Below are 26,420 nucleotides of genomic sequence, written 5' to 3'. Positions count from 1 at the left end.
AGCAGGTGGCGCTATACGATACAATTTCTTGAATAACTCAGTGGCTATACTAAATTTTTAATTAGATGCGATTACCAAATTATTCAGATCCAGCTGATGGTTTGAAAAATGTAGATCATCATTTGTGGAACAACCACTTTAACCACCTCCCGACCGCTGTACGCACGGATGCGTCCGGGAGGTGGTTGTTTAGTTCCTCCTGGACGCATCGGCGCGTCCTCTCGCGAGACGCGAGATTACGTCACAGCCGGCCCGCGCATGCGCATCGCGGGCCGGCATTTCGCAGAAGACTATTTCGTCAGCAGCCTGCCGGCCACGATCATTGGCTGGCAGGTTGATGATTTTTAAAAAATCCAATCAGCAGCCATATAACCCCACATATTAGTAAATATGATGGGGTTATATGGCTGCTGTGCTCCTCTGCTCCTTCTTTTGGTCGGTTGGTTCCAGCAGAGGAGCAGAGGAGCACATCTTTACTGTGAGTACCCACCACACCACATTTAGCCCCCAGATCACCCCAATTAACCCTTTGATCACCCCTTTTATCCCCCCCTGTCAATCACTAGTGAAAGGAAAAAAGTGATCAGTGCAAACTGTCACTTTTTTTTTTCACTGTTATTGACCGTTAGGTTTTAGGTATAGTTTAGGTCCCTTGGTTAGGTAGTTAGCGATCAGTTAGCGCCCAGCCCACCGCACCGCAGTCCGTTATTCGCTGATTAGCGTATCGCTAATCAGCATTTGTACTTTTATAGTATCTGAAAGTGATCAAAACTGATCACGGTCAGATCTATAATAGTACTAGTGTCACTTTAGTTCGCCCTCCACCCAAAACGCAGTGTTTGCCCGATCAGGCCTGATCGGTTGCCCACACGTGCGTTCGCCCACACCCGCCCCACCGCAGTGACAAAAAAATTTTTTTTTTTTGATCACTGCACATTCACTTTACACGCACTGCGGCGATAAAAAAATCAGTTTTGATATTTTTTATCAACCACAGCAGCCTCCGGTACTTCGCTAGCCTCCCCTTTGTAAGACAGGCTTGCTTTTTTTTTCTTGGGTAGTCTCAGGGAATACCCCTAAATTTAGTTGCCCACATGTCAAACAGGGGGTATTCCTCTGAAGAGGCCTACAGGCTTCTGACCCAGTCGGATGAGGAGTGGGAACCCTCATCTGATGAATCCAGCGGGTCAGAATACGAACCTGTAGAAAGCAGTGGCTCTCTGACCCAAAGTTTGGACGAGGAGGCTGAGGTCCCTGATAGCACCAGGCGTACCCGGCCCCGTGTCGCTAGACCGCAGGTTGCGCAGGATCCGCTTCAAGAGCAGCAGAGTGGGGCTGGTGCTGTCGGATTACGTGGTGAGGCATACACCAGCAGCCCAGCCCTTCCTGGACCTAGTACCAGCACTGCCGTACAACCTGGTGAAGTAGCGAGCACCAGAAGGGCAGTTGAAGCTGGTACGGTGGCACGTGCAGTAGTGACCCCGTCGCAGCCACCGCAAAGACGTGCCCGTAGAGCCCCTAGAATCCCAGAGGTGCTGGCAAACCCTGATTGGCAGTCCCCAACTTCAGCCGCACCCGTAGTTTTCCCTTTCACCGCCCAGTCTGGAGTTCGGGTTGAGACGGCTCAGATCGGTTCGGCCCTGGGATTTTTTGAGCTGTTCTTGACTGCGGAGCTTTTAGACTTAGTCGTGGCAGAGACAAACCGGTATGCCACACAATTTATCACCGCTAACCCGGAAAGCTTTTATGCCCAGCCTTTCCGGTGGAAACCAGTCCAAGTTTCCGAATTTAAAACTTTTCTGGGCCTCCTCCTCAACATGGGCCTGACAAAAAAACATGAATTGCGGTCATATTGGTCCACGAACCCAATTCATCACATGCCCATGTTCTCTGCTGCTATGTCCAGGACACGATTTGAGGTCATCCTGCGTTTCCTGCACTTTAGCGACAACACCGCCTCCCGTCCCAGGGGCCACCCTGCTTTTGACCGGCTCCACAAAATTCGGCCCCTCATAGACCATTTCAACCAGAAATTTGCAGATATTTATACCCCTGAGCAAAACATCTGCATAGACGAGTCCCTAATACATTTTACCGGGCGCCTTGGCTTCAAACAATACATCCCAAGCAAGCGCGCCCGGTATGGGGTCAAATTGTATAAGCTCTGTGAAAGGGCCACAGGCTATACCCACAAATTTCGGGTCTATGAGGGAAAAGATCAGACCCTGGAGCCGGTCGGTTGCCCTGACTACCTGGGGAGCAGTGGGAAGACAGTTTGGGACTTGGTGTCACCCTTATTCGGCAAGGGGTACCATCTTTATGTGGACAATTTTTACACAAGTGTGGCCCTCTTTAGGCATTTGTTTCTAGAACGGATTGGCGCCTGTGGTACCGCGCGAACTAGTCGCGCGGGCTTCCCCCAACGGCTCGTTACCACCCGTCTTGCAAGGGGGCAGAGGGCCGCACTGTGTAACGAAGAACTGCTCGCGGTGAAATGGAGAGACAAGCGTGACGTTTACATGCTCTCCTCCATTCACGCAGACACGACAATCCAAATTGAGCGAGCAACCCGTGTCATTGAAAAGCCCCTCTCAGTCCACGACTATAACCTCCACATGGGAGGGGTCGACTTCAATGACCAGATGTTGGCTCCGTATTTAGTTTCCCGACGCACCAGACGCTGGTATAAGAAGGTGTCTGTATATTTAATTCAATTGGCTCTGTACAATAGTTTTGTTCTCTACAGTAAGGCTGGGAGAACTGGATCCTTCCTCAAATTTCAGGAAGAGATCATCGCGAACCTCCTGTATCCAGGAGGTTCCGTGGCCCCATCCACCAGTGTAGTTAGCCGTCTACACGAGCGACACTTCCCCAGTGTCGTTGCTGGTACCTCAAACCGACCGCCACCCCGAAAAAAATGTCGTGTCTGTAGCAGGAGTGGAATAAGGCGTGACACCCGTTATTTCTGTCCTGACTGTCCCGACCACCCTGCCCTATGCTTAGGGGAGTGTTTCCGAAAGTACCACACACAGGTACACCTAGCATAGGGATCACATCTCACCAGGATAGGCACACAGGGCTATTAGGGCCCATTCACTCACAGCTGCTGCAAACGTCTCCTTTCACATGGGACAAAGTGCATAACGCACTTCGCCACATCTTTGGGCGATTTGCGCTTTGCACATTGACCCATGGGGAAGGAGAGGTTTGTTCTATAAAGGTAAAAAAACAAAAAAAAAACAAAAAAAAAAAAACAGGTAAGCAAACAGGTTAATGTTTAGTTCCAAAAGTTAAAGTTACATGTTCTGTTCCAAAGTTAATAAAATTATTGCGTTGTGGCCTGGTTTTTTCTTTCTTTTTTTTTTTTTTGTCTTTTTACCTTCCAGGTGGACCAACCGATCTACTAGCTGCAGCACCGATGTGCATTCGGACAGAAGCATTGCGCTGCTGTCAGATTACACGCAAGTCGGTGTATGCGGCGCTGCAAGACAGGATTTTCTCCTCTGCAGTGACAGATACGTTTGCCAAGGCATACGAGCTGAGGAGGAGGCGGCGTTCCTATGCTTTGGCAAGCATTTTGTATATATATATATATATATATATAAAAAAAAAAAAATCCCGGCAATGATTTATTCATCCACATCGATTGATGCGAATGGAAAAATCTGGTTTGCCAGGGCATACGAGCTAAGTGGGTATGGATGTAGGGCGGAGCTCCTATGTCCTGGCAGACGCCTTTCCCCTCCATTTTTTTTTTTGGCAGAGATTTTTTCATCCACATTGATCGATGCGAATGAAGAAATCTGTGCCGTTCATTTTTTTCTTTCAGCCCAGAGGCTGAACGGAAAAAAAAATCTCATTACCTGTATGCTCAATATAAGGAGAATAGCAGAAATTCCTAATGCTGGCCATACATGTAATGATTGCGGAGACCCTCAAATGCCAGGGCAGTACAAACACCCCACAACTGACCCCATTTTGGAAAGAAGACACCCCAAGGTATTTGCTGAGGGGCATATTGAGTCCATGAAAGATTGAAATTTTTGTCCTAAGTTAGCGGAAAGTGAGACTTTGTGAGAAAAAACAAAAAAAAAATCAATTTCCGCTAACTTATGCGAAAAAAATATAAAATTCTATGAACTTGCCAGGCCCCTCATTGGATACCTTGGGGTGTCTTCTTTCCAAAGTGGGGTCACATGTGGGGTATTTATACTGCCCTGGCTTTTTAGGGGCCCTAAAGCGTGAGAAGAAGTCTGGGATCCAAATGTCTAAAAATGCCCTCCTAAAAGGAATTTGGGCACCTTTGCGCATCTAGGCTGCAAAAAAGTGTGACACATCTGGTATCGCCGTACTCAGAAGAAGTTGGGGAATGTGTTTTGGGGTGTCATTTTACATATACCCATGCTGGGTGAGAAAAATATCTTGGTCAAATGCCAACTTTGTATAAAAAAATGGGAAAAGTTGTCGTTTGCCAAGATATTTCTCTCACCCAGCATGGGTATATGTAAAATGACACCCCAAAACACATTCCCCAACTTCTCCTGAGTACGGCGATACCAGATGTGTCACACTTTTTTGATGCCAAGGTGGGCAAAGGGGCGCATATTCCAAAGTGCACCTTTCGTATTTCACCGGTCATTTTTTACAGATTTTGATTGCAAAGTACTTCTCACACATATGGGCCCCTAAATTGCCAGGGCAGTATAACTACGCCACAAGTGACCCCATTTTGGAAAGAAGACACCCCAAGGTATTCCGTGAGGGGCATGGCGAGTTCCTAGAATTTTTTATTTTTTGTCGCAAGTTAGTGGAATATGAGACTTTGTAAGGAAAAAAGAGAAAAAAAAAAAAAATCATCATTTTCCGCTAACTTGTGACAAAAAATAAAAAATTCTAGGAACTCGCCGTGCCCTTCACGGAATACCTTGGGGTGTCTTCTTTCCAAAATGGGGTCACTTGTGGCGTAGTTATACTGCCCTGGCAATTTAGGGGCCCAAATGTGTGAGAAGTACCTTGCAATCAAAATGTGTAAAAAATGCCCTGCAAAATCCGAAAGGTGCACTTTGGAATATGTGCCCCTTTGCCCACCTTGGCAGCAAAAAAGTGTGACACATCTGGTATCGCCGTACTCAGGAGAAGTTGGGGAATGTGTTTTGGGGTGTCATTTTACATATACCCATGCTGGGTGAGAAAAATATCTTGGTCAAATGCCAACTTTGTATAAAAAAATGGGAAAAGTTGTCTTTTGCCAAGATATTTCTCTCACCCAGCATGGGTATATGTAAAATGACACCCCAAAACACATTCCCCAACTTCTCCTGAGTACGGCGATACCACATGTGTGACACTTTTTTGCTGCCAAGGTGGGCAAAGGGGCGCATATTCCAAAGTGCACCTTTCGGATTTCACCGGTCATTTCTTACACATTTTGATTGCAAAGTTCTTCTCACACATTTGGGCCCCTAAATTGCCAGGGCAGTATAACTACGCCACAAGTGACCCCGTTTTGGAAAGAAGACACCCCAAGGTATTCTGTGAGGGGCATGGCGAGTTCCTAGAATTTTTTATTTTTTGTCGCAAGTTAGTGGAATATGAGACTTTGTAAGAAAAAAAAAAAAAAAAAAATCATCATCATTTTCCGCTAACTTGTGACAAAAAATAAAAAGTTCTATGAACTCACTATGCCCATCAGCGAATACCTTAGGGTGTCTACTTTCCGAAATGGGGTCATTTGTGGGGTAGTTATACTGTTTGGGCATTGTAGAACCTCAGGAAACATGACAGGTGCTCAGAAAATCAGAGCCGTTTCAAAAAGCGGAAATTCACATTTTTGTACCATAGATTGTAAATGCTATAACTTTTACCCAAACCATTTTTTTTTTGCCCAAACATTTTTTTTTTATCAAAGACATGTAGAACTATAAATTTAGCGAAAAATTTATATATGGATGTCGTTTTTTTTGCAAAATTTCACAGCTGAAAGTGAAAAATGTCATTTTTTTGCAAAAAAATCGTTATATTTTGATTAATAACAAAAAAAGTAAAAATGTCAGCAGCAATAAAATACCACCAAATGAAAGCTCCATTAGTGAGAAGAAAAGGAGGTAAAATTCATTTGGGTGGTAAGTTGTTTGACCGAGCGATAAACGGTGAAAGGAGTGTAGTGCCGAAGTGTAAAAAGTGGCCTGGTCATGAAGGGGGTTTCACCTAGCGGGGCTGAAGTGGTTAAAGAGGACCTGTCACCTCTCCTGAAAAGATTGGTTTAGGAAATACTTGTATTCCCCATAAAATATCAATTTTGAAGCATCTTTTCATATAAAACTATGTTGTGGTGTTATTCCTCCTGGAAAGTTATCTAAATTGACAACTAGGTGTCACTATTCCCCTTTACCAGGGTTATGTGGACAGTGAGTACGTAGGTACACACCCACAGCTGGCAACGCCAAGTTGCCAAAAGGGCTGAAATTCTCCTTAATAGGAACTTCTGGCATTGTTTCCTTGATAACTTTACTGCCCAACATGACAGCCACATGTCTCCCATCACAACTGCAAATTTTGGGTGGGAGACACAGAGAGAATGCAATGATAGCAATTCTTTGTGCAGGTGAACCACAGACTTCAGGCCGCACATTCCCAAAGAGCAGTTCCAGTACCTGGACCCATGGGATATGAGCTGTATTACACAAAATCTGTGGTTTCTAAGGGCCCAGAAAGAAGGGCTAGGAGTGCCGCCCAGGTCCGTCCCTTCCCCTATAGGAATATGATGCTTCTAGATGATTATACCCATGTGTAAGTACATTTAGGGTAGAACTGCCGCCTTTGTCTGATCTATGGATAAATAGACCGTCTTGCTTTAATGGCTTTATTGAAAAATGAAATTGACTTCAGTCTAAATGTGAAGCATATTTCTAGTATTAACTGCATTTGATTAAAAATCATTATCTCTTTGGTCACAATATGTTTCCCTTTCAGCAAAACAGATAATGGTGAGCCAGAAATTACCGGAACACACATTTACCAGATGACATGCTGCTGTTCTTCTGCTGTGCGTGTGTATATGTGCGTCTAGCAATCTATCTCACTTCTATCTATCTGTCTATAGTATCTATCTACTGTATCTATCTATCTCATATCTATAGTATCTATCTATCTATCTATAGTATCCTTCTGTCTATAGTATCTATCTATCTCATATCTATAGTATCTATCTATAGTATCCTTCTGTCTATAGTATCTATCGTATCCTTCTGTCTATAGTATCTATCTACTGTATCTATCTAATATCTATAGTATCTATCTATCTATCTATAGTATCTATCTGTCTATAGTATCTATCTCATATCTATAGTATCTATCTACTGTATCTATCTCTTATCTATAGTATCTATCTATGTCACATCTATCTATCTATCGTATCTATCTGTCTATCTATGTCACATCTATCTATCTATCGTATCTATCTGTCTATCTATGTCACATCTATCTATCTATCTATCTATCTATCTATCTCATATCTATCAATCTTTCTATATATCTGCCTATCCATCTAATATTTATCCATTGTATCTATCTATCTATCGTCCTCGAGGGTCCAACAAATGTTGTGCAAGGAAAGAAGGGCTAAAGTGGGGGCAGACTCTTCATTTTAGGTGGGAGGTCTCAGCTGTTGGACCCCAGTGGTCACGTTCAGCACTGTTGGAATAACTGTAGGTTTGGATGGAATCCCCTTTTAGGGTCTCGTATGCTTAGTAGTTCTCCAGAGCATTATCATTATAGTCTTTTCTACCACATGTCAGCTGGGAAATAACATATTGTGTATTGACAGGAAAGGGCATCCGCTTTCTCCCTATGGTGCAGCGCTTTCCAACCTGTGGTTAGTAGTGTCAGTGTCAGGCAGTACTCGAAACAAGCCTACATTTAATTTTTCCATATCCTTACCATGTCACTATGGAGCAGGATTTTAGGAGCTAGAGCGACAGCCGATGTTACCCTTACTAGAAATACAAACATATAGATATACCTCACATTAGTTGGGGGCGAGGGGGGTGCTAATTACCATTTTAAGTGAATTCTATATTTTTTTCTCATCTCTTGGACCTTTAATTCTAACACCCACTGAATGCATTTGATAGAAAAAAAAGTAATTATGAGAAAATCATAGTCATTTTCTTTCCCTTTGTGATAAAGCATTTTAATTACCATCACACAATGTCTAATGGTTTCTAGATGTGCACCTTGAAGACTCTGGCGTGTACAGTACAGAACAGGTGTTTGCTCACCCCGTGCCGCCATAAATAATGTAAATGCACATTTAATCAGCCCAGCACCAATACCAGGATTTTAAAACCGTCCACCCTCACTAAATCTTCCATTCAGGTCGTCAATTCCTCTGGAGTGCATGGCTCTCTTAGATTTCTACCTAATTGATAGTCCGTGAGGATATAATGTTATCACTGTCAAAGCTATTGAAATGCAACACCTACGCTGAGACAAATAAATCACCCCATCCTTTAACAGAGAGGCAAATGAGTACTACATTACAGACCAGAAAGGACCATTAATCACCGCACGCCAAACAATAAATAAGACCGGAGCATCCATCAATCACTGCAGCTGTCTCTGTGCTCCTGTTACATGTATGCGCACAAAGGGGGACGCAAAATCATGGTAAAAATAGTAGTAAGAAAAAATATACATTTTGAAAAAACTGATTTATATTTTTCTACATTTAGATTGCTGTTCAATCAATTTTTTTCCTAAAATTCTTAAAGGGCATCTGTCGGCAGATACAACCTGTTGCATGTGCGCTTGGCAGCTGAAGGCATCTGTGTTGGTCCCATGTTCATATGTGCCCACATTGCTGAGAAAAAGTATGTTTAAATATATATGCAAATGAGCCTCTAGGAGCAACGGGGGCGTTACCGTTACACCTAGAGACTCAGCTCTCTCTGCAACTGCCGCGCCCTTTGCCCATTAATTGGCAGGACCAGGCAGTGTAAACGTGATCATGCCTGGCTCTGCCAGTAAAATGCAGAGGGAGCAGCAGCTGCAGAGAGAGCTGAGCCTCTAGGTGTAATGGGAATGCCCCCGTTGCTGCTAGAGGCTCACACCTTTCTCAGCAATGCAGGCACATATGAAGATGGGACCAACACAGATGCCTTCAGCTGCCAAGAGCACATGTAACAGCTCAGCCAGTGTCATAGGTACAAATCTAATGACAGATGCCCTTTAAATGATTTGGCCAATATAGTTCAAGCAGCTTGCAACACAGCCTGTGAGCAAATAATTACATATAGTAACATATAGAGTTGTAGCTACATGGGTTACAGGATATGTTCACATGGTATAAAGCTGATGTATTGGCCATGGAATCCACATGTGGACACCCTCTGCAGTTGCAGTGACCTGGTAGACCACTGTTAAATGGATTAATGCATTGTGAACATGCACTGTGTAATACCATAAGGCTATGTATAGTTAGTAAATAGTTAACAACTGGCAGCTTCTTAGTGGTATTGCCGTGGAGACAGGCTGCCCAATCCACTCTGGTTTGTCGTGGCTGGTTTACAGACCAGTCTGATTGCAGCCAGTGTGAAAGAAGGAGCTTAGGGGACTGACTGTGGCCTGTGAGGAGTCTACAACCTCAGAAAGCAGGAAGGACACTTACAGACCTTTAGGACCAGGTGAGTGCGTGCGCTGGGACAGTAAAGATAACGTTGGACTTTGCTGCACGTGGCAAGGGTAAACTGCCTCAGGTGCCTGCCACACTAGGACCTACACACCTGTAGTCAATATGGAAAGATTGCAAAGTGTTTAGAGAGAAACTCAGAGAGGACTACTACTACCACCATCATTGCCACTAGACCTACTGTGTGATATACCTAATAAAATGTACCTATCATACTTGTACTGCATCACCTATCATCCTTTGTTATCACTAAACTGGGCCTGGTCATTGCCATCATCCATCTGCCGGTCCCTACATTTGCCTTACTGCCTTGTAGTCAATTACCTAACATCAAGGGCACCCCACCTATCACTAGGCAGGAGCCCCAAAAAAGTCCAGGGTGTGGGAAGAAAGGATGTGCCCTCCATTCAGTGCATGGCCCTAGGAATCGTTGGAATGGGGACTGCCACCATGAAACACTACAACTCCTATCAGTGTTGCAACTAACACTTCCCTCCTCTCAGCTCTCTCCTGCGGGCTCACTGCACGGTTTTAGCACAATTTCAATGCAGATGTGGAATATTAGCCAAAAGCTGCGTGGAAAAAAAAGCTGTGTGAATATTACCTATAGGGGCCCAATGGCCCTCTGTCACATAAAATGACACCACTATTACATATGACACATGCCAGCAAGAGGGGGGGTGTTACCGATTATGTACTTGTAGCCCAGGAGCTTTAAAGGGGTATTCCCATCTGGCACATTTATGGCATATTAATAGACTATGCCATAAATGTCTCATAGGTGCGGGTTCCACCTCTGGGGTCCACTTTTGTCTCAAGAACAGGGTCCTACCATAAATGGAGAGCAAGCTGCACACCTTCCATTTACTGCTATTGGACTTCCAAAAATACAAACCGGCACTTGGCTATTTTCGGAAGTCCTATAGCGTTGACGGGAGGGGTGGCTGCTCTGCATTCACAGCAGGGTTCCATTCTTGAGATAGGAGTCGGTCCCAAATGTAAGATGTGCACCTATTAGACATTTCTGGCATATCCTCTAAATATACTGCAAATGTCCAAGATGGGAATATCCCCTGGAAGCTCATGTGCCACAAACACAGCGCTTGCGCAGTTAAAAGCATTCCTGCCTTCTCAGAGCGCTTTGAGGATGGGTTTCTACTGTGCAGACACTGAATACTTGATGTGGAGTCTGCCCAGAGGAACCTATGCAGCTATTTTCTATGATGCTATCGACAGGGGTGAGGGCTGCAAAAACAGTGCACAGGCATGGTTTCCAGGAGCAGCAACCAAGTTCGAAACCAGCAGTGGAGAGACAATATGGAAGAAAGTTGCTGAACATAACAGAAGGGACAGAAAACCAGTGAGTAAACTAAGGCCACTTTCAAACGGGCGAGTTTTCCGCACGGGTGCAATGCGTGAGGTGAACACATTGCACCCACACTGAATCCGGACCCATAAATTTCTATGGGGCTGTGCACGTGAGCAGTGATTTTCACGCATCACTTGTGCGTTGCGTGAAAATTGCAGCATGCTCGATATTGTGCGTTTTTCACGCAACGCAGGCCCCATGGAAGTGAATGGGGCTGTGTGAAAATCGCAAGCATCCGCAAGCAAGTGCGGATGTGGTGCGATTTTAATGCATGGTTGCTAGACGACGATCGGGATGGGGACCCGATCTATATATTATTTTCCCTCATAATATGGTTATAAGGGAAAATAATAGCATTCTTAATACAGAATGCTAAGTAAATTAGGGATGGAGGGGTTAAAAAAAATTTAAAAATTAAACTCACCTCATCCACTTGTTTGCGCAGCCCGGCTTATCTTCTGTCTTCTTCTTTGATGACCTGGGAGGAAAAGGACCTTTGGTGATGTCACTGCGCTCATCACATGGTCCATCACATGATCCATCACCATGGTGACATGATGTCTTTCTTCTCTCTTCCTTCTCGCTGCTGTATGTCTATGGGACTGCCAGAAATAACAGAATACAGACACTTGGTTATTTCTGGCAGTCCCATAGATATGTGGATAGGGGTATATTGAAATAATCGGAAAACCCCTTTTAAGGGTTATTGTCAACTGCACATTTATGGCATGTCAGCAGGATATGCCATAAATGTCCTACAGGTGTGGGTCTCACATACTGCATGGGACTCGTAACTATCTTAAGAACAGGGGACCCCTGTCCCATGGCTGCTGTCAGTGAAGAGGTTGCCGTCTATGCGTGGCTCTTTCCATTTACTTCCGTGGAAGCGGCGAAATTAGCCGAGCATGCTTGCTCACACAGAAGTGAATGGAGAGGGATGCAAGGGCTGCCACCTCCCCATTCACAGCAGCAACAATAAAAAGGGGGTTGGACCCACATTCTCATGATAGGTGAGGGTCCCAAAGCTAGGACCCAAAGTTTTGGACATATATGACATGTACATTCTGTGACTATTTCATGTGGATATCCTGTGGAATAACCCTTTACATTAGTTATTCTTTCTTGAGACTACATTCCACCCATTTTATTAGTTGGGTTGCCCTTCTCTGCTTTTGCTCCACTATTATGTATTTTTTTTATACATAGATGTCCAAAAAGTTCTACGGCATCCCATATTAATTTGGCTTGGCAGCAGATTCCTGGTATTGGCAGATACTGGTATAGTCTGGCTTCTAGGACCCCTACCAAACTGTCTCAGAGGGATAAAGTCAAGGGCCTCCAGGGTCGTATTTTATTTTAATGGAGGATATTCCCTTTAGCAATAGTGACGCTACTATAAAAAGTGCTCTGAAAGTTTTTCTATTTTTGTAATTGTAACTTTGTGGGGAAACCAAGCATCCTACTTCCAAGCATTGCTAACCTCTACTGCATGTTGAGCAGTTCTGTGCTCTCAGTTGCCTGAGAAATCTCTTTAGAAAGACCAAATCTATGGGTCACCGGATGGATAATTACCTTAGTGACCATGTAGCTTTAGAGGATTGTTCAGACAATGATACATCTGAAAGTGGAATGAACCTTTAAACTCGGAGGTTTGATGCCTCCATGTGGGGGGTTTGTTCTAGTTATAGGCTTTGAGGGAAGCCATAGTTTACAGTCATTATATCTTGGATACAAAGCATCCTACGTTATAAAGAAACAAGGAGGAACGACTGTTATACTAGACGTTCCTGCGGTGATATGATTACTGGAATATATAACTGGCATAAAAAGTCACTGACAGCTGTGAACAACCCTGCAGGACTTTCTGCACCAAAAATACTCAAATGGCTCCATACAAACCATTTTATAATAGTAGCTATATTCATATACATAGGAGCAGTATTATAGAAGTTATACTCTTGTACATAGGGGACAGTGTTATAGTACAATATATTTCGCCCTATAAGACACACCTGCCCATAAGAAGCACCTAGGTTTTAAAGGAGGAGAATAAGAAAAAAAAAAAAATTTCATTAGACCTCAGATCAGACCACCAATCAGACCCTCAATGTTAATCAAACCTCAGCTCACAGCCCCAATCAGACCCCCAATGTTAATAAGACCTTAGATAAGACCTCACCTCAGACCCCAATGTGAATGACCCCCAATTAGACCTCAGATAAGAGCACCAATATAAATAAGACCCCCCCCCCCCATTCAGACCTCAGATCCACATACCTCAGATCAGCCCCCATGTCTCAGATCAACCCCCACACCTCAGATCAGCCCACCATGCCTCAGATCAGATCCTCATGAGAGTTTTGAGGCTCACCAATGGTTTACATCTTGTGGTGAACCCTCTGTATTCACTCTGGTGAAGTCTTCTCTTGATTGTTGACTTTGACACACATACACCTACCTCCTGGAGAGTGTTCTTGATCTGGCCAACTGTTGTGAAGAGTGCTTTCTTTGCCAGGGAAATAATTCTTCAGTCATCCACCACCGTTGTTTTCTGTGGTCTTCCGGGTCTTTTGGTGTTGCTGAGCTCACCGGTGTGTTCCTTTTTTTTAAGAATGTTCCAAACAGTTGTTTTGGCCACACCTAATGTTTTTGCTATCTCTCTGATGTTTTTGTTTTGTTTTTTTCAGCCTAATGATGATTGCTTCACTGATAGTGACAGCTCTTTGGATCTCATCTTGAGAGTTGACAGCAGCAGATTCCAAATGCAAATAGCACACTTGAAATGAACTCTGGACCTTTTATCTGCTCATTGTAATTGGGATAATGAGGGAATAACACACACCTGGCCATGGAACAGCTGAGAAGCCAATTGTCCCATTACTTTTGGTTCCTTAACAAGTGGGAGGCACATATGCAAACTGCTGTAATTCCTACACCGTTCACCTGATTTGGATGTAAATACCCTCTAATTAAAGCTGACAGTCTGCAGTTAAAGCACATCTTGTTCGTTTCATTTCAAATCAATTGTGGTGGTGTATAGAGCCAAAATTTTTAGAATTGTGTCGATGTCCCAATATTTATGGACCTGACTGTAGATATATGGCATGCTCTTTTACTTACTGTGTTAGGAAAGAACCGTAATACACAGTGTCGCCATGTGTATGAGCTTGTAGACGGCTCCAGTGTTTCTTGAAGGTTACTGCCTACCAGAGGTGTCTTCTCTCAAGAGCTTATGCATTTAAAGTCTTTGAGACACTACCTGATTGAAGCCCCGGCTAGCCAGACATTTCCCCTGCCCACATAGCGGCTAGTCCCTGAGATGAATGGCTGCCCACCCAAGAGCCTCTCCTTGTCAGCCGCACTTGGCTCTCTTTCACACTCCTGACAAGGGAATTAAAGAGAGAAAACCAAATATATCGAACGATACCTGAGTGAAGATCATAGGCATCAACGTTTTCTGACTCATAGGGGTCTTCATCCTGTAGAAGCAATAAAATGAACATAATGAGCAGACAAGGAGCCATTTAAAGGAACTGTAAACCTAAAAATAAAAACAATAAAGGACATAGAAGAAAATCTTTGCCATGCTGTTTGTTGGTCAGTAGGGTTTTCTGCAAACCCTGAAACAAGAGGTCAAGAGAACACAAGGTTGACTTTTCTCTTGATTCCTTGCATTGATAGATAGCAGAAGGCATGTGAAATAGCATCCCTGGTCTTCTACTGCAGGTACTTCAGTGGGGGAGGGCTCTTGCTACAGTGAGTTGCCTTACAATCAGACAGGTCTGATCTGAAGTTTATTAGAAAGAGACCATAAAATGGCTGATATATAAAGAATTATTTAAGAACATAAACAAAAAAATGTTACACTGCCCATAACACCCTCTTATACTTACCCCATCATGTCCGTTTATACATTAGATCACAGTGATGTTGCATCTATGGCTCGTCTCCACGTGACTGCATTGACTAACCAGTGTTGCCTTTACATGTACGGTCACCGACTGTGGGCCAGCCGCACGGGGATCGCGACCCCATTCACAAAAAGATAGGACAAGGTCTATCTTTTTGCAGAACGGAAACACGGAACCGAACCCCACGAAATCACTCTGTAGTGCTTCCGTGGAGTTCCGATCCGTGCTTGCGCACTGCATCTCTGGATTTGCAGACCCATTCAAGTGAATGGGTCCGCATCCGTGATGCGGAATGCACGCGGCCCGTGTATTGCGGACCTGCCGTAAATACGGCTGCAATACGGCCCTGGGGGACACACGGCCGTGTGCAAGAGCCCTTATGCTGTCATGCAAAAGCTGCTGAGGGAAAGCCAGATATATTTTAGGGCATGTTCACACTGCGGAAATACATGTTTCCACTGCAGTTGCACAGAAGCAGTAGGTGGATTAGCCCCAATTAGGAGTTATTTGCCTGTGGCTACTAGGATTTTCCACTGCAACACATGTTCTTTCTTTTTTTTCCGCAATACAAAAAGCCACAACGCATTCTCATTAGGAACGATAGAAGGCTAATGTTAAGAGGTTTTTTAAGCGGAAATCCACAGTGTGAACATGCCCTACATTAGCAGCAAAGTCTCATCCACATAACGTGCAAAAGAAATTAATTCTGAGCTAAACTGACATTCTCTATTGCAGAATTTTGTCAGGGATTTTGGTGCAGATTTTTGTGGCATTTTATGTCCCATGTAGCTTACCTAAAATGGCTTCTTATGCATTTGTAAACAATGAGAAGCTACCTCAGAGACGTCCTACTGAGCTATGGATAAACTGTCTCCACTGCTAACAAAGTTGCATCTGCAGAAAGGCCCCTTTCACACAGGCGAGAATTCCGTGCGGGTGCAATGCGTGAACGCATTGCACCCGCACTGAATCTGGACCCATTCACTCCAATGGGGCTGTGCACATGAGCGGTGATTTTCACGCACCACTTGTGCATGCGTAAAAATCGCAGCATGCTCTATATTGTTTTTCACGCAACGCAGGCCCCATAGAAGTGAATGGGGCTGCATTAAAATCGCAAGCATCCGCAAGCAAGTGCGGATGCGGTGCGATTTTCACGCATGGTTGCTAGGTGACCCGATCTTTATTATTTTCCCTTATAACATGGTTATAAGGGAAAATAATAGCATTCTTAATACAGAATGCTAAGTAAACTAGGGATGGAGGGGTTAGGAGGGGTTAAATAAAAAATAATAATTAAACTCACCTCATCCACTTGTTCGCGCAGCCCCGCTCATCTTCTTTCCTCAGCTTTGAGGACCTGAGAGGAAAAGGACCTTTGGTAACGTCACTGTGCTCATCGCATGGTCCATCACCATTATGATGGACCATGTAATGAGGGCAGTGATGTCACTAAAGGTCCTTTTCCTCCAAGGTCCTCAAAGAAGAAGAAAGAAGAGAAGCCTGGCTGCGCGAACAAGTGGATGAGGTGAGTTTAATATTTTTTTAAAATTTAACCCCTCCATCCCTAGTTTACTTAGCATTCTGTATTAAGAATGCTATTATTTTCCCTTATAACCATGTTATAAGGGAAAATAATAAAGATCGGGTCCCTATTCTGATCGTCACCTAGCAACCATGCGTGAAATTCGCTTGCTTGCGGATGCCTGTGATTTTCATGCAGTCCCTTTCACTTCTATGGGGCCTGCGTTGCGTGAAAAACAATATAGAGCATGCTGCGATTCTGTATTACGAATGCTATTATTTTCCCTTATAACCATGTTATAAGGGAAAATAATAAAATCTACACAACACCGATCCCGAACTTCTGTGAAGAAGTCCAGGTTCGGGTCTGGGTACCAAAGATGCCGATTTTTCTCGCGCTCGTGCAAAACGCATTAAAACACTTTGCACTCGCGCTGAAAAATCACGCATTTTCCCGCAACGCACCCGCATCTTTTCCCGCAATGACCGTGTGACCCCAGCCAAATGGCTCCAATTTTTGCAGCAGTATTGGACTTCGACCTCCGCTGATTGGTGAAGGGTTGCCTTCTCCGATAAGTCACGCTTTCTGCTTCATCGATTGGATGGATGTTAGCGTGTCAGGAGAGAAACATCAGAGGACAAACACCCTCCAACCATTACTGAAAGAACACAAACTGGTGGTGGCAGCGTTATGGTCTGGGCAATGTTTTTGTGTCATTCTCTTGGCCCATTCATCTATGTGGACGCCACCCTTAACCGATTGGGTATGAATCCATCCTTGCAGATCACGTACACCCATACATGCTGACTGTCTTCACTGGGGTGGATGGAACCTTCCAGCAAGACAATGCGGCATCTCACATGGCTAGAAATGTCCAACACTGGTTGGGAGAGCATGAACAAGACTTACAAATATTACCCTGCTCCCCCTAATTCCTCAGACTTGACCTCAAATGATAAGTTGGACCGCCTCGATCATTGTGTTTATTCCATTGATCCTCCCCAACGCACCCTTCAGCAGCTGTGGGATCACCTTGTGTTCCCCCCTCTAGCAGCTGTCAGCATGGCTCCAGATCCATCTGACAACCTACCAGGACCTTATAGAGTCACTCCCAGCCCATCAAGCTGCTGTCCGTGCTGCACACAGCGATTACTCTGGGTATTAGCTGCTGGTTATAATGTTACTCGACTGTGTATGTGTCTCTGGTACTGCAGTACAGCTTTAAAGGGGTATTTCAGGGATACATATATTGATGACCTATCCTCAGGATAGGTCATCAATCTCTGATTAGTGGAGGTGTGACTCCCAGAACCCTGCCAAGCAGCCAGGGGCGTAGCTAAAGGCTCATGGGCCCTGGTGCAAAAGTTCAGCTTGGGCCCCCCTTCCCTCAAACCTTTGTGCTGCATGAGGCAAAAATTGAAACTGCACCCCCCCCCCCTCCTCCATACCAAATTCTTAACCTAACCCCTTCTGTCCAGAGGTCTAACCTGCATACACTTTCTATAATACCAGTGTCTTCTTATGTGGCACAAGGGTCTTTGGGCCCCTTAGGCTCCTGGGCCCGGTAGCGACTGCTACCTCTGCACCCCCTATAGCTACGCCCCTGCAAGCAGCTATTTCAAGAAGGCATGGTGCTCTGGTGAGCGCTGCGTCCTCTTCCTAGGCCTGTGACGCCACGTTCATCGGTCAAATGGCGTAGATGGTCTTGAGCTGCAATTCAAAGCACAGCCACTATACAATGGACAGCGCTGTGTTTGGTTTTCTGTGTGGAGGCTACAGCACCTAACTCAAACACCAGGGTGCCGGGTGTCGAGCCATCACCGATCATATATCAATGACCAATCCTGAGGATAGGTCATCCATATAGGAGTTCAGGAAAACCCCTTTGAAGTGGTTGCCTAATTTGTGAAAATATTTTCCAGCAGCTCCTAATTTATTCTTTGTGCGACATACATCTGTAGGTCAGATCATATCTTACTCCCACCCCTAGGTCCACTTCTCTGCCCTATAATAACATCTACAAATCTCAGCAGGAGTCTGCAGGGCGCAAGATGGCAGCAGCGATGTGATTCCCCCGCTGCTTTCCCTACTGTCCCTGTACAGAATCTCTTCTGTGCATGCGCTGAACAGTAAATGAACATATTCAGGGGAAGAGCAGAAAATAATCCATCCAGGGGCTGAACAGAAAGTGGTGTCGTCACCTCCGCCATCCTGCACCCTATGCGAGACAGCTGAGGACTGTAGGTGCTTGTATAGCCCAAAGAATGGGACCAGGGGGCCTTTGGCTGCAGAGAGGGGATACGTTATAATGGAACATACAGAAGTATGTGGCACAAAAATAGATTAGGAGTGCAAGAAAATATCTTTACAAACTTACCAACCCCTTTACAGTGAATGGAGCTGGCAGAGAGGACTCTCATCGTCTTCCTTCTGATTGAAATCACTACTGATATTGCCATCAGTGGTACAGCAGCCCTTCCTACATTTATTAGTAAAAATTACAAAAAATCTAAACAATTTTCCCAAATGCTTACATTTTATTCTGAATTTCTCTCCCATTATGACTCAGATTTGCTATTCTCTTCACTCTGGGTGGAGCTTTCTTGGGTGCTCTCTATCGCCCTCTGCTGAGCAATTTATATTGTAAAACAGTTGGAGGAAGGGAAGCTCCATCAGCTTTAGGGCGCATTCACACTACCATAGTGTTTTGCGGATCTGCAACTTGCAAAAAACAGACACGGGAGGCGTGCGTTCCGCAATTTGTGGACCGCACATGGCCACAACTATTATAGAAAATGCGCATTTTTGATTGCGGACAATAGGACATGCTCTATCTTTTTTTTTTTTTTGGCGGGGCCGCGGAACGGAAATCATCTTTTGCCGACCTATTGAAATGAATGGGTCTGCACCCATTCCACAAAATTGCGGAAAGAATGCAGACTCATTCATACGGCTGTCTGAATGAGCCCTTAAGCACTTTTCTGGGAGTCAAAAAAGGTTGGCACTTTTCAAGCCCTATGTCAAGAACAGGGCCCTATTACATGCCACCTGGCATGGAGAGGAGGCTGCATATGTGCGGATCTCTCCATCCATTTCGGAAGTCCTATACCAGTGAATGGAGAGATCCATGCATGGGCGGCCTCCTCTCCAGGAGCTGGTCCCAAAGATGGGACCCACCTTTCAGACATTTATGGCATATCCTGTGAAAATGCCATAAATCGTCTAATGTCAATAACCTTTAGGTCTATGAATTTATATATATTTTTTTTTTATCGTGCATTTTTTATCATGTATACATTTTTTAAGTCTATTTTGTTTTGAGCCAGTTGCTGTAATTTGCAGCTAATTTATGAAATGGTGCAAGTCTTTTAGCATACCTTTAGGCCTCATGCACACGGCCGTTGTTTGGGTCCGCATCCGAGCCGCCGTTTTTGCGGCTCGGGTGCGGACCCATTCACTTCAATGGGGCCGCAAAAGATGCGGACATCACTCCGTGTGCTGTCCGCATCCGTTGCTCCGTTCCGAGGCCCCGCAAAAAAAATATAGCATGTCCTATTCTTGTCAGTTTTGTGGACAAGAATAGGCATGTCTACAAGGGGCCGCCCGTTCCGTTCCGCAAAAAACGGAACGGTCGTGTGCATGAGACCTTAGGGTCCATTCACACGTCTGTAAGTGTTTCGCGTATCCGCAAATTGCGGATCCGCAAAACAAGGACACTGGCAATGTGCATTCCGCAATTTGCGGATCCGCAAAACAAGGACACTGGCAATGTGCATTCCGCAATTTGCGGACCGCACATCGCCGGCAGTATAATAGAAAATGCCTAATCTTGTCCGCAATTGCGGACAAGAAAAGGACATGTTCTATTTTTTGCGGAAACGGAAGCACGGATGCGGATCCGCAAATGTGGATGCGGACAGCACATTCCGGCCCCCATGAAAATGAATGGGTCTGCACCCGTTTCGCAAAATTGCGGAACGGATGCGGACCCATTTTGCGGACGTGTGAATGGACCCTTGTACACAGAACTTTTGTCTAGAGATTTTGCTCTAGTTTTTGTATACCACCCCCTGCTGGAGTAACACTTCACCTTTTTTTGCAACTTTTTAAACTGTTGCAATTGATAAATTTAGCGCGCACCTAATGAACTAAACCTATTTTTCTCAAATTAAAGATAAGGCATGCTACAAATTTTTGGAGCAAAATGCATGATAAATCCCCCCCCATGGCTGTGTGAAGGGGGGCTTAGGATCAGAAGCTCTGTATTAGATAAATAAGCTCCAAAGCGCCCTCTGGTGGTCACATTAGACTAGCAGAATTTTATCATTTCTCTATGTCTATGCAGGGGATTTGGAGCTCTATGTCTAAAGATATATCACGGACAGAATTCAATATATTCTATGCCGTACGACATGAGTAGACAAGCCGACAGGACGCTGCCGCTTTCACACTCCGCACTGTGGTTTTTGAAAGAGGTTACCCACAGTTCAGTGATTCTTCATTCACAGCTTGTAAGCCTATCCTGCAGCTGCCGCTATTGTGCCACTCACACGGGAACATGTGACTGACATCGCGGCGTGCGGATGCGGCATCTCTCTGAGACACAAAGATGGGAGGAATGGTAAATTATCTTCAGAGAGGTGAGAGATTTCCAACAGACCCAAAATAAATCTGGAATCACCATCTATCCATAAGTAGAAGGAACATTGGATCAGTTTTGGGTTAAGACCCTAGCGGTAAACCCCCATGGGAACTGCCCGAGAATCCAGAACACTTTATACTGTATATCCCAACTGAATACAGGACATTTATTTTTACATTAGGGTTCGTGTTCTTTTATGACTAGCACATACCGATTCTGAATCACTGCTGCTCGTTTCATCCGACGCAAAGTCCTGGATTTCTGTGGCATGAGACATTGTCCAGACGTTCTCCAGCTCTACAAAAAGAAGAAATGTTCTAAGATCATTTTGCTGCACCGCAACTACATAGAATATCAAGAAACAAAAAGTGGCAAAAACCTCACATAAAATAATAACTGCATTCAGAATTTAACGGATTCCCTGGTAGCTCTCCATCTTCAAGATGTCCATTGCTGTTCAATATTCCTGATGTATTTTTCTTCTCACTCCTGGTTAAGGCTACTCTCACACTGGCGTTTTGGCTTTCCGTTTGTGAGATCCGTTCAGGGCTCTGACAAGCGGTCAAAAACGGATCAGTTTTACCCTAATGCATTCTGAATGGATAAGGATCCGCTCAGAATGCATCAGTTTGCCTCCGTTCCGTCTCCATTCCGCTCTAGAGGCGGACACCAAAACGCTGCTTGGAGCGTGTCCGTCTGACGAAACTGAGCCAAACGGGTCCGTTCTGACACACAATGTAAGTCAATGGGGACGGATCCGTTTTCTCTGACACAATCTGGCACAATAGAAAACGGATCCGTCCTCCATTGACTTTCAATGGTGTTCATGACGGATCTGTCTTGGCTATGTTAAAGATAATACAAACTGATCCGTTCTGAACAGATGCAGACGGTTGCATTATCTGAAGTAATCCGTCTGTGCAGATCCATGACGGATCCGCACCAAACGCGAGTGTGAAAGTAGCCTTACTTGCTTGTAGTTCTTGCTGTAAATTGACTGTCTGCTCAGGGGCACTGGGTTTGGGCTTATAAACCTCAGCCAACATGAACAGGCAGTGCTGCAGTATAAAGCACTGGGAGAAGAAAGCCCAAGCGTAGCTGTGTCTTGCAGAAGTATCACCACATTTTCCAAGTGGCACAGGAAAACACCATCAGACACGACATTCAGTGCGATCTGTCTTCAACCTGTTGTTGTGTGCATTTTCGGCTGCGACTCGTGCGATTTTAGATTTGCAACACCCGTTAAACAATAAAAGTATAAAAAGCAGACGTGACAGTCGCACGCAGTTTGCATTGACCTCTATGCCTGTGACAACTGTAAATCCAGAAGGTTTGGTCTCAACCCGACCACATTCACTACAATTATTACTTGCCACGTCCTAACACGACATTGCGATCCATAGGATGAAAATGAAGTCAGTTCACCTACATAGAAACTGCCTCGATATTTTTTTAAATGACCCTAAGGGTACATTCACACAACCGTATTATTTTATTCACATCCGATCCGCATCCGTTCCGCATTTTGCAGAATAGATGCGGATCTATTCATTTCTATGGGTGAATAAAATGTGCGGCAACGTTCTGTATGTTGTCTGCATCCGTGTTTCCGCATTTCTAGTCCGCAAAAATATGAAGCTTGTCCTACTATTGTCCGCACAGATTGGTCCGCAGCCCCATTCAAGCCAATGGATCCGCAAATTGCGGATGACATACGGAATAGCTTCCGTATGTCATCCGTTTTTTGCGGATCCGTTTCCGTATTTTTGAAGGCCTTAATAATTCTTTTTTATTTTTCTCTCTATCTTTTTTTTTTCCTTCCATTTTTTTGCGGACCATAAAAAACGTAAGATATACGGAACACAAATGGAAGTCATTTGTCCGCAAAATGCGGACACGCGGTTCCGTTATTTGCGTACCGCAAAACGGAAAGGATTACACACGGTCGTGTGAATGTACCCTAAAGTGGGCACCCTATAGAAGGAGGGTCTGATATCAGTGACATCTATGGGCGTAAGATTCTCTGCCATGGAAAGTTGTGATCATGATTGGCATGACTGACTACAGGCAGCCTAAAATGGCTGACAACAGGAAACAATAGACTGCCTCTGGCTGCATAGTGGAGAGCGAGGGGGATTTTATCAGGTGAGGATCATAACAGGGGAGAAAGCGTTAAGGGCAGATACAACTTCTCTTTTTTTAATCAACTTCCAAAACTGCATAAAAACCCTTTATGTGTGTCGGCACCCTGCGAAGCCTGAGATCCGTTAAATCGCTTACCTCCGTCACAGTCCACACCCTGATATCCAGTAAACCTGCGGAGGGGATTACCGGAATCTCATTCGTTTCCTGCTTGCAGGTACTTAGTGGTAACCAGGCAATTATACTAATTAGTGGATGTACATGTTCTGCACACAGTTCCAGGCCTATGACAAATTAGGGTTTCCCCCGCACCCTCCTGGCTCTCACTCTCTGCTCAGACAGAAAGTAAAGCCAAACATACGGGGGAGATTTATCAAAACTGGGGTAAAGGAAAATTGGCTCAGTTTAACCTAGCAACCAATCAGATTCCACCTTTCATTTTTCAGAGCTGCTTTGGAAAATGAAAGGTAGAATCAGATTGGTCGCTGGGCACACGCTGTTGATGTGGACACCAAATCATAACTTCAGGGCAGTAGATCATGCTGTCTAAACAGGCATCTGCTGCCCAGAAACACTGCGATCGGTACGGCATGTAAATGCAGCTCTCACCTCATCTAATTCAGGCAATTATCAGGAACATATACTATATATATAAACCTACAAAACCTCTCCGTCTAACGCTGACAGCACTACACTCCACCTGGGGAGTTATCAGGAACAAACAGATCTTTCCCACTAATTGCCTGCTCGGTCAGCCCATGTAAAGGGGCCTTAAAAGGGTTTTCCTCTGGATAGGTCATCAGTATCTGAACGGTGGGGATCCAACGCCCAGGACCCCCACTGATCAGCTGTTTTGAAAAGACACCGGCACTCGGCCTTCTCGCAGCTCACCAAGCACAGCGCCGTACATTGTATAGTGGCTGTGCTTGGTATCACAGCTTAGCCCCATTCCTAGGCCACGTGACTGAAGAATGTGTGGTCACTAGGCCTAGGAAAAGTAGAGAGAAAGCCGTGGCGCTACTGCTTATCACACAGCTGATTGGTGGGGATCCCAGGCGTCAGACCCCCACCGATCAGATATTGATGTCCTATCAAGAGGATAGGTCATCAGTAAAAAACAAATCGTAAGTGCCTGATCCCTGGAGGGTACGATCGCTGGAACCCCCTCTATAGGTATGGAGCAGTGGTGCACATGCGTGACCACCGCTCTATTCTCTTCTATGGGACTGCTAGAGATATTGGTGAGGACTGTACTCTGCAGTCCCAAGAAGTGAATGGAGTAGTAGTCACAGATGCCCACCACTGCTCCATACATCCAGAGACTTTTGTGATGCCAGGGGGTCCCAGCAGTCAGACCTCAGCCATCAGACAGTTCTCCTCCATCCATCCTGTGGGTATGGGATGTGTTATTAGTGTGAAAACATCTTTAAAAGGGTTTTCCAAGCTGCTGATATTATTGACCTATCCTAGGTCATTGATATTTGATCGGTGAGGGTCTCCGCTCCCCCCATCGATCGTCTGTTCCCTGCAGCCTCCGGCGCTGGAACTAGCACTTTGAATGAAATAGGAGGCACAGCTCCAATCAAAGTGTAGTGGCTGTGCTGGGCCATGCAGAAGGAATGGGAGCTGAGCCACAGTAACCCGGTACGGAGTAGAATGGAGCTGTGCTTCCTGTTCCATTCAGTGCTAATTCCAGTGCCGGAGGCTGCAGAAAACCGCTGATCAGTGGAGGAGCGGGGTGGAGGACCCTCACCGATCGGACTTTAAAGACCCATCCTGAGGATTGGTCATAAGTAGCGTTGAGAGAACCGAGTTCAGACTGCTTATATTATAAAACGTTGCTTATAATATGTGCTCCGTACCACAGTAAAACGTATGGGCTCCGCTGAGGCCTTCTTCTAGCCACAAGGAACGCGAGACTGACTTGTTTAGTCTCGTGCCTGTGACGTTACATTTCGGTTCTGCAAATTCATTACGGTTTCAAAATCCGAAGCTAAACTCGACTTTGTTATCGAGGCACAAACCCAAGATCGGCTTTGTATTTTGAAAGGGTTATTTATGCGCAGAACCGAAATGTTACGTCACAGGTAGGGATGAGCGAACTCGAACTGTATAGTTCGGGTTCGTACCGAATTTTGGGGTGTCCGTGACACGGACCCGAACCCGGACATTTTCGTAAAAGTCCGGGTTCGGGTTCGGTGTTCGTCGCTTTCTTGGCGCTTTTGTGACGCTTTCTTGGCGCTTTTTGAAAGGCTGCAAAGCAGCCAATCAACAAGCGTCATACTACTTGCCCCAAGAGGCCGTCACAGCCATGCCTACTATTGGCATGGCTGTGATTGGCCAGAGCACCATGTGACCCAGCCTCTATTTAAGCTGGAGTCACATAGCGCCGCCCGTCACTCTGCTCTGATTAGCGTATGGAGAGGTTGCGGCTGCGACAGTAGGGCGAGATTAGGCAGATTAACTCCTCCAAAGCACTTGATTAATTGATCGATCTGCAGCTGTGCATCATTGAGCTGCTGAAATTCAAATGCTCACTGTTTTTAGGCTGCCCAGACCGTTTGTCAGTCACTTTTTTCTGGGGTGATCGGCGGCCATTTTGTGTCTTGTGCGGTGCTGCGACCAAGTGCATCCAAGCTGCGACCAAGTGCATTTAACCCTCAATGGTGTGGTTGTTTTTTGGCTAAAGCCTACATCAGGGTGAAGCTGTCACACCAAGTGCATTTAACCAGCAATAGTCTGTTTATTTTTTGGCCATATACTACATCAGGGGCAAGCTGCGCCTGTCACCAAGTGCATTTAACCCTCAATGGTGTGGTTGTTTTTTGGCTAAAGCCTACATCAGGGTGAAGCTGTCACACCAAGTGCATTTAACCAGCAATAGTCTGTTCATTTTTTGGCCATATACTAAATCAGGGGCAAGCTGCGCCCGTCACCAAGTGCATTTAACCAGCAATAGTCTGTTCATTTTTTGGCCATATACTACATCAGGGGCAAGCTGCGCCCGTCACCAAGTGCATTTAACCCTCAGTAGTGTGGTTGGTCAAGCTGTCACACCAAGTGCATTTAACCAGCAATAGTCTGTTCATTTTTTGGCCATATACTACATCAGAGGCAAGCTGCGCCCATCACCAAGTGCATTT

The 26,420-nt window shown here is 45.1% G+C and overlaps 1 protein-coding gene across 2 annotated transcripts in view; it reads right to left on the bottom strand.

Moving 5' to 3' along the window:
- AGBL3 (AGBL carboxypeptidase 3) overlaps window positions 1–26,420 on the bottom strand; it is a 167,990-nt gene that overhangs the window by 127,364 nt on the left and 14,206 nt on the right. For both annotated transcript variants that reach the window (XM_044281214.1, XM_044281215.1), the window contains 2 exons: window positions 21,347–21,432; window positions 14,485–14,536 (listed from right to left, as the gene is read on the bottom strand). In XM_044281214.1, coding sequence (XP_044137149.1) covers window positions 14,485–14,536; window positions 21,347–21,432 — 138 coding nt within the window. The remainder of the gene's footprint in view (window positions 1–14,484; window positions 14,537–21,346; window positions 21,433–26,420) is intronic.

The sequence above is a fragment of the Bufo gargarizans genome, chromosome 2, assembly GCF_014858855.1.
Source record: "Bufo gargarizans isolate SCDJY-AF-19 chromosome 2, ASM1485885v1, whole genome shotgun sequence".
In the NCBI taxonomy this organism is placed as follows: Eukaryota; Metazoa; Chordata; class Amphibia; order Anura; family Bufonidae; genus Bufo; species Bufo gargarizans.
This window is presented reverse-complemented; position numbering and strand designations above follow the sequence as displayed.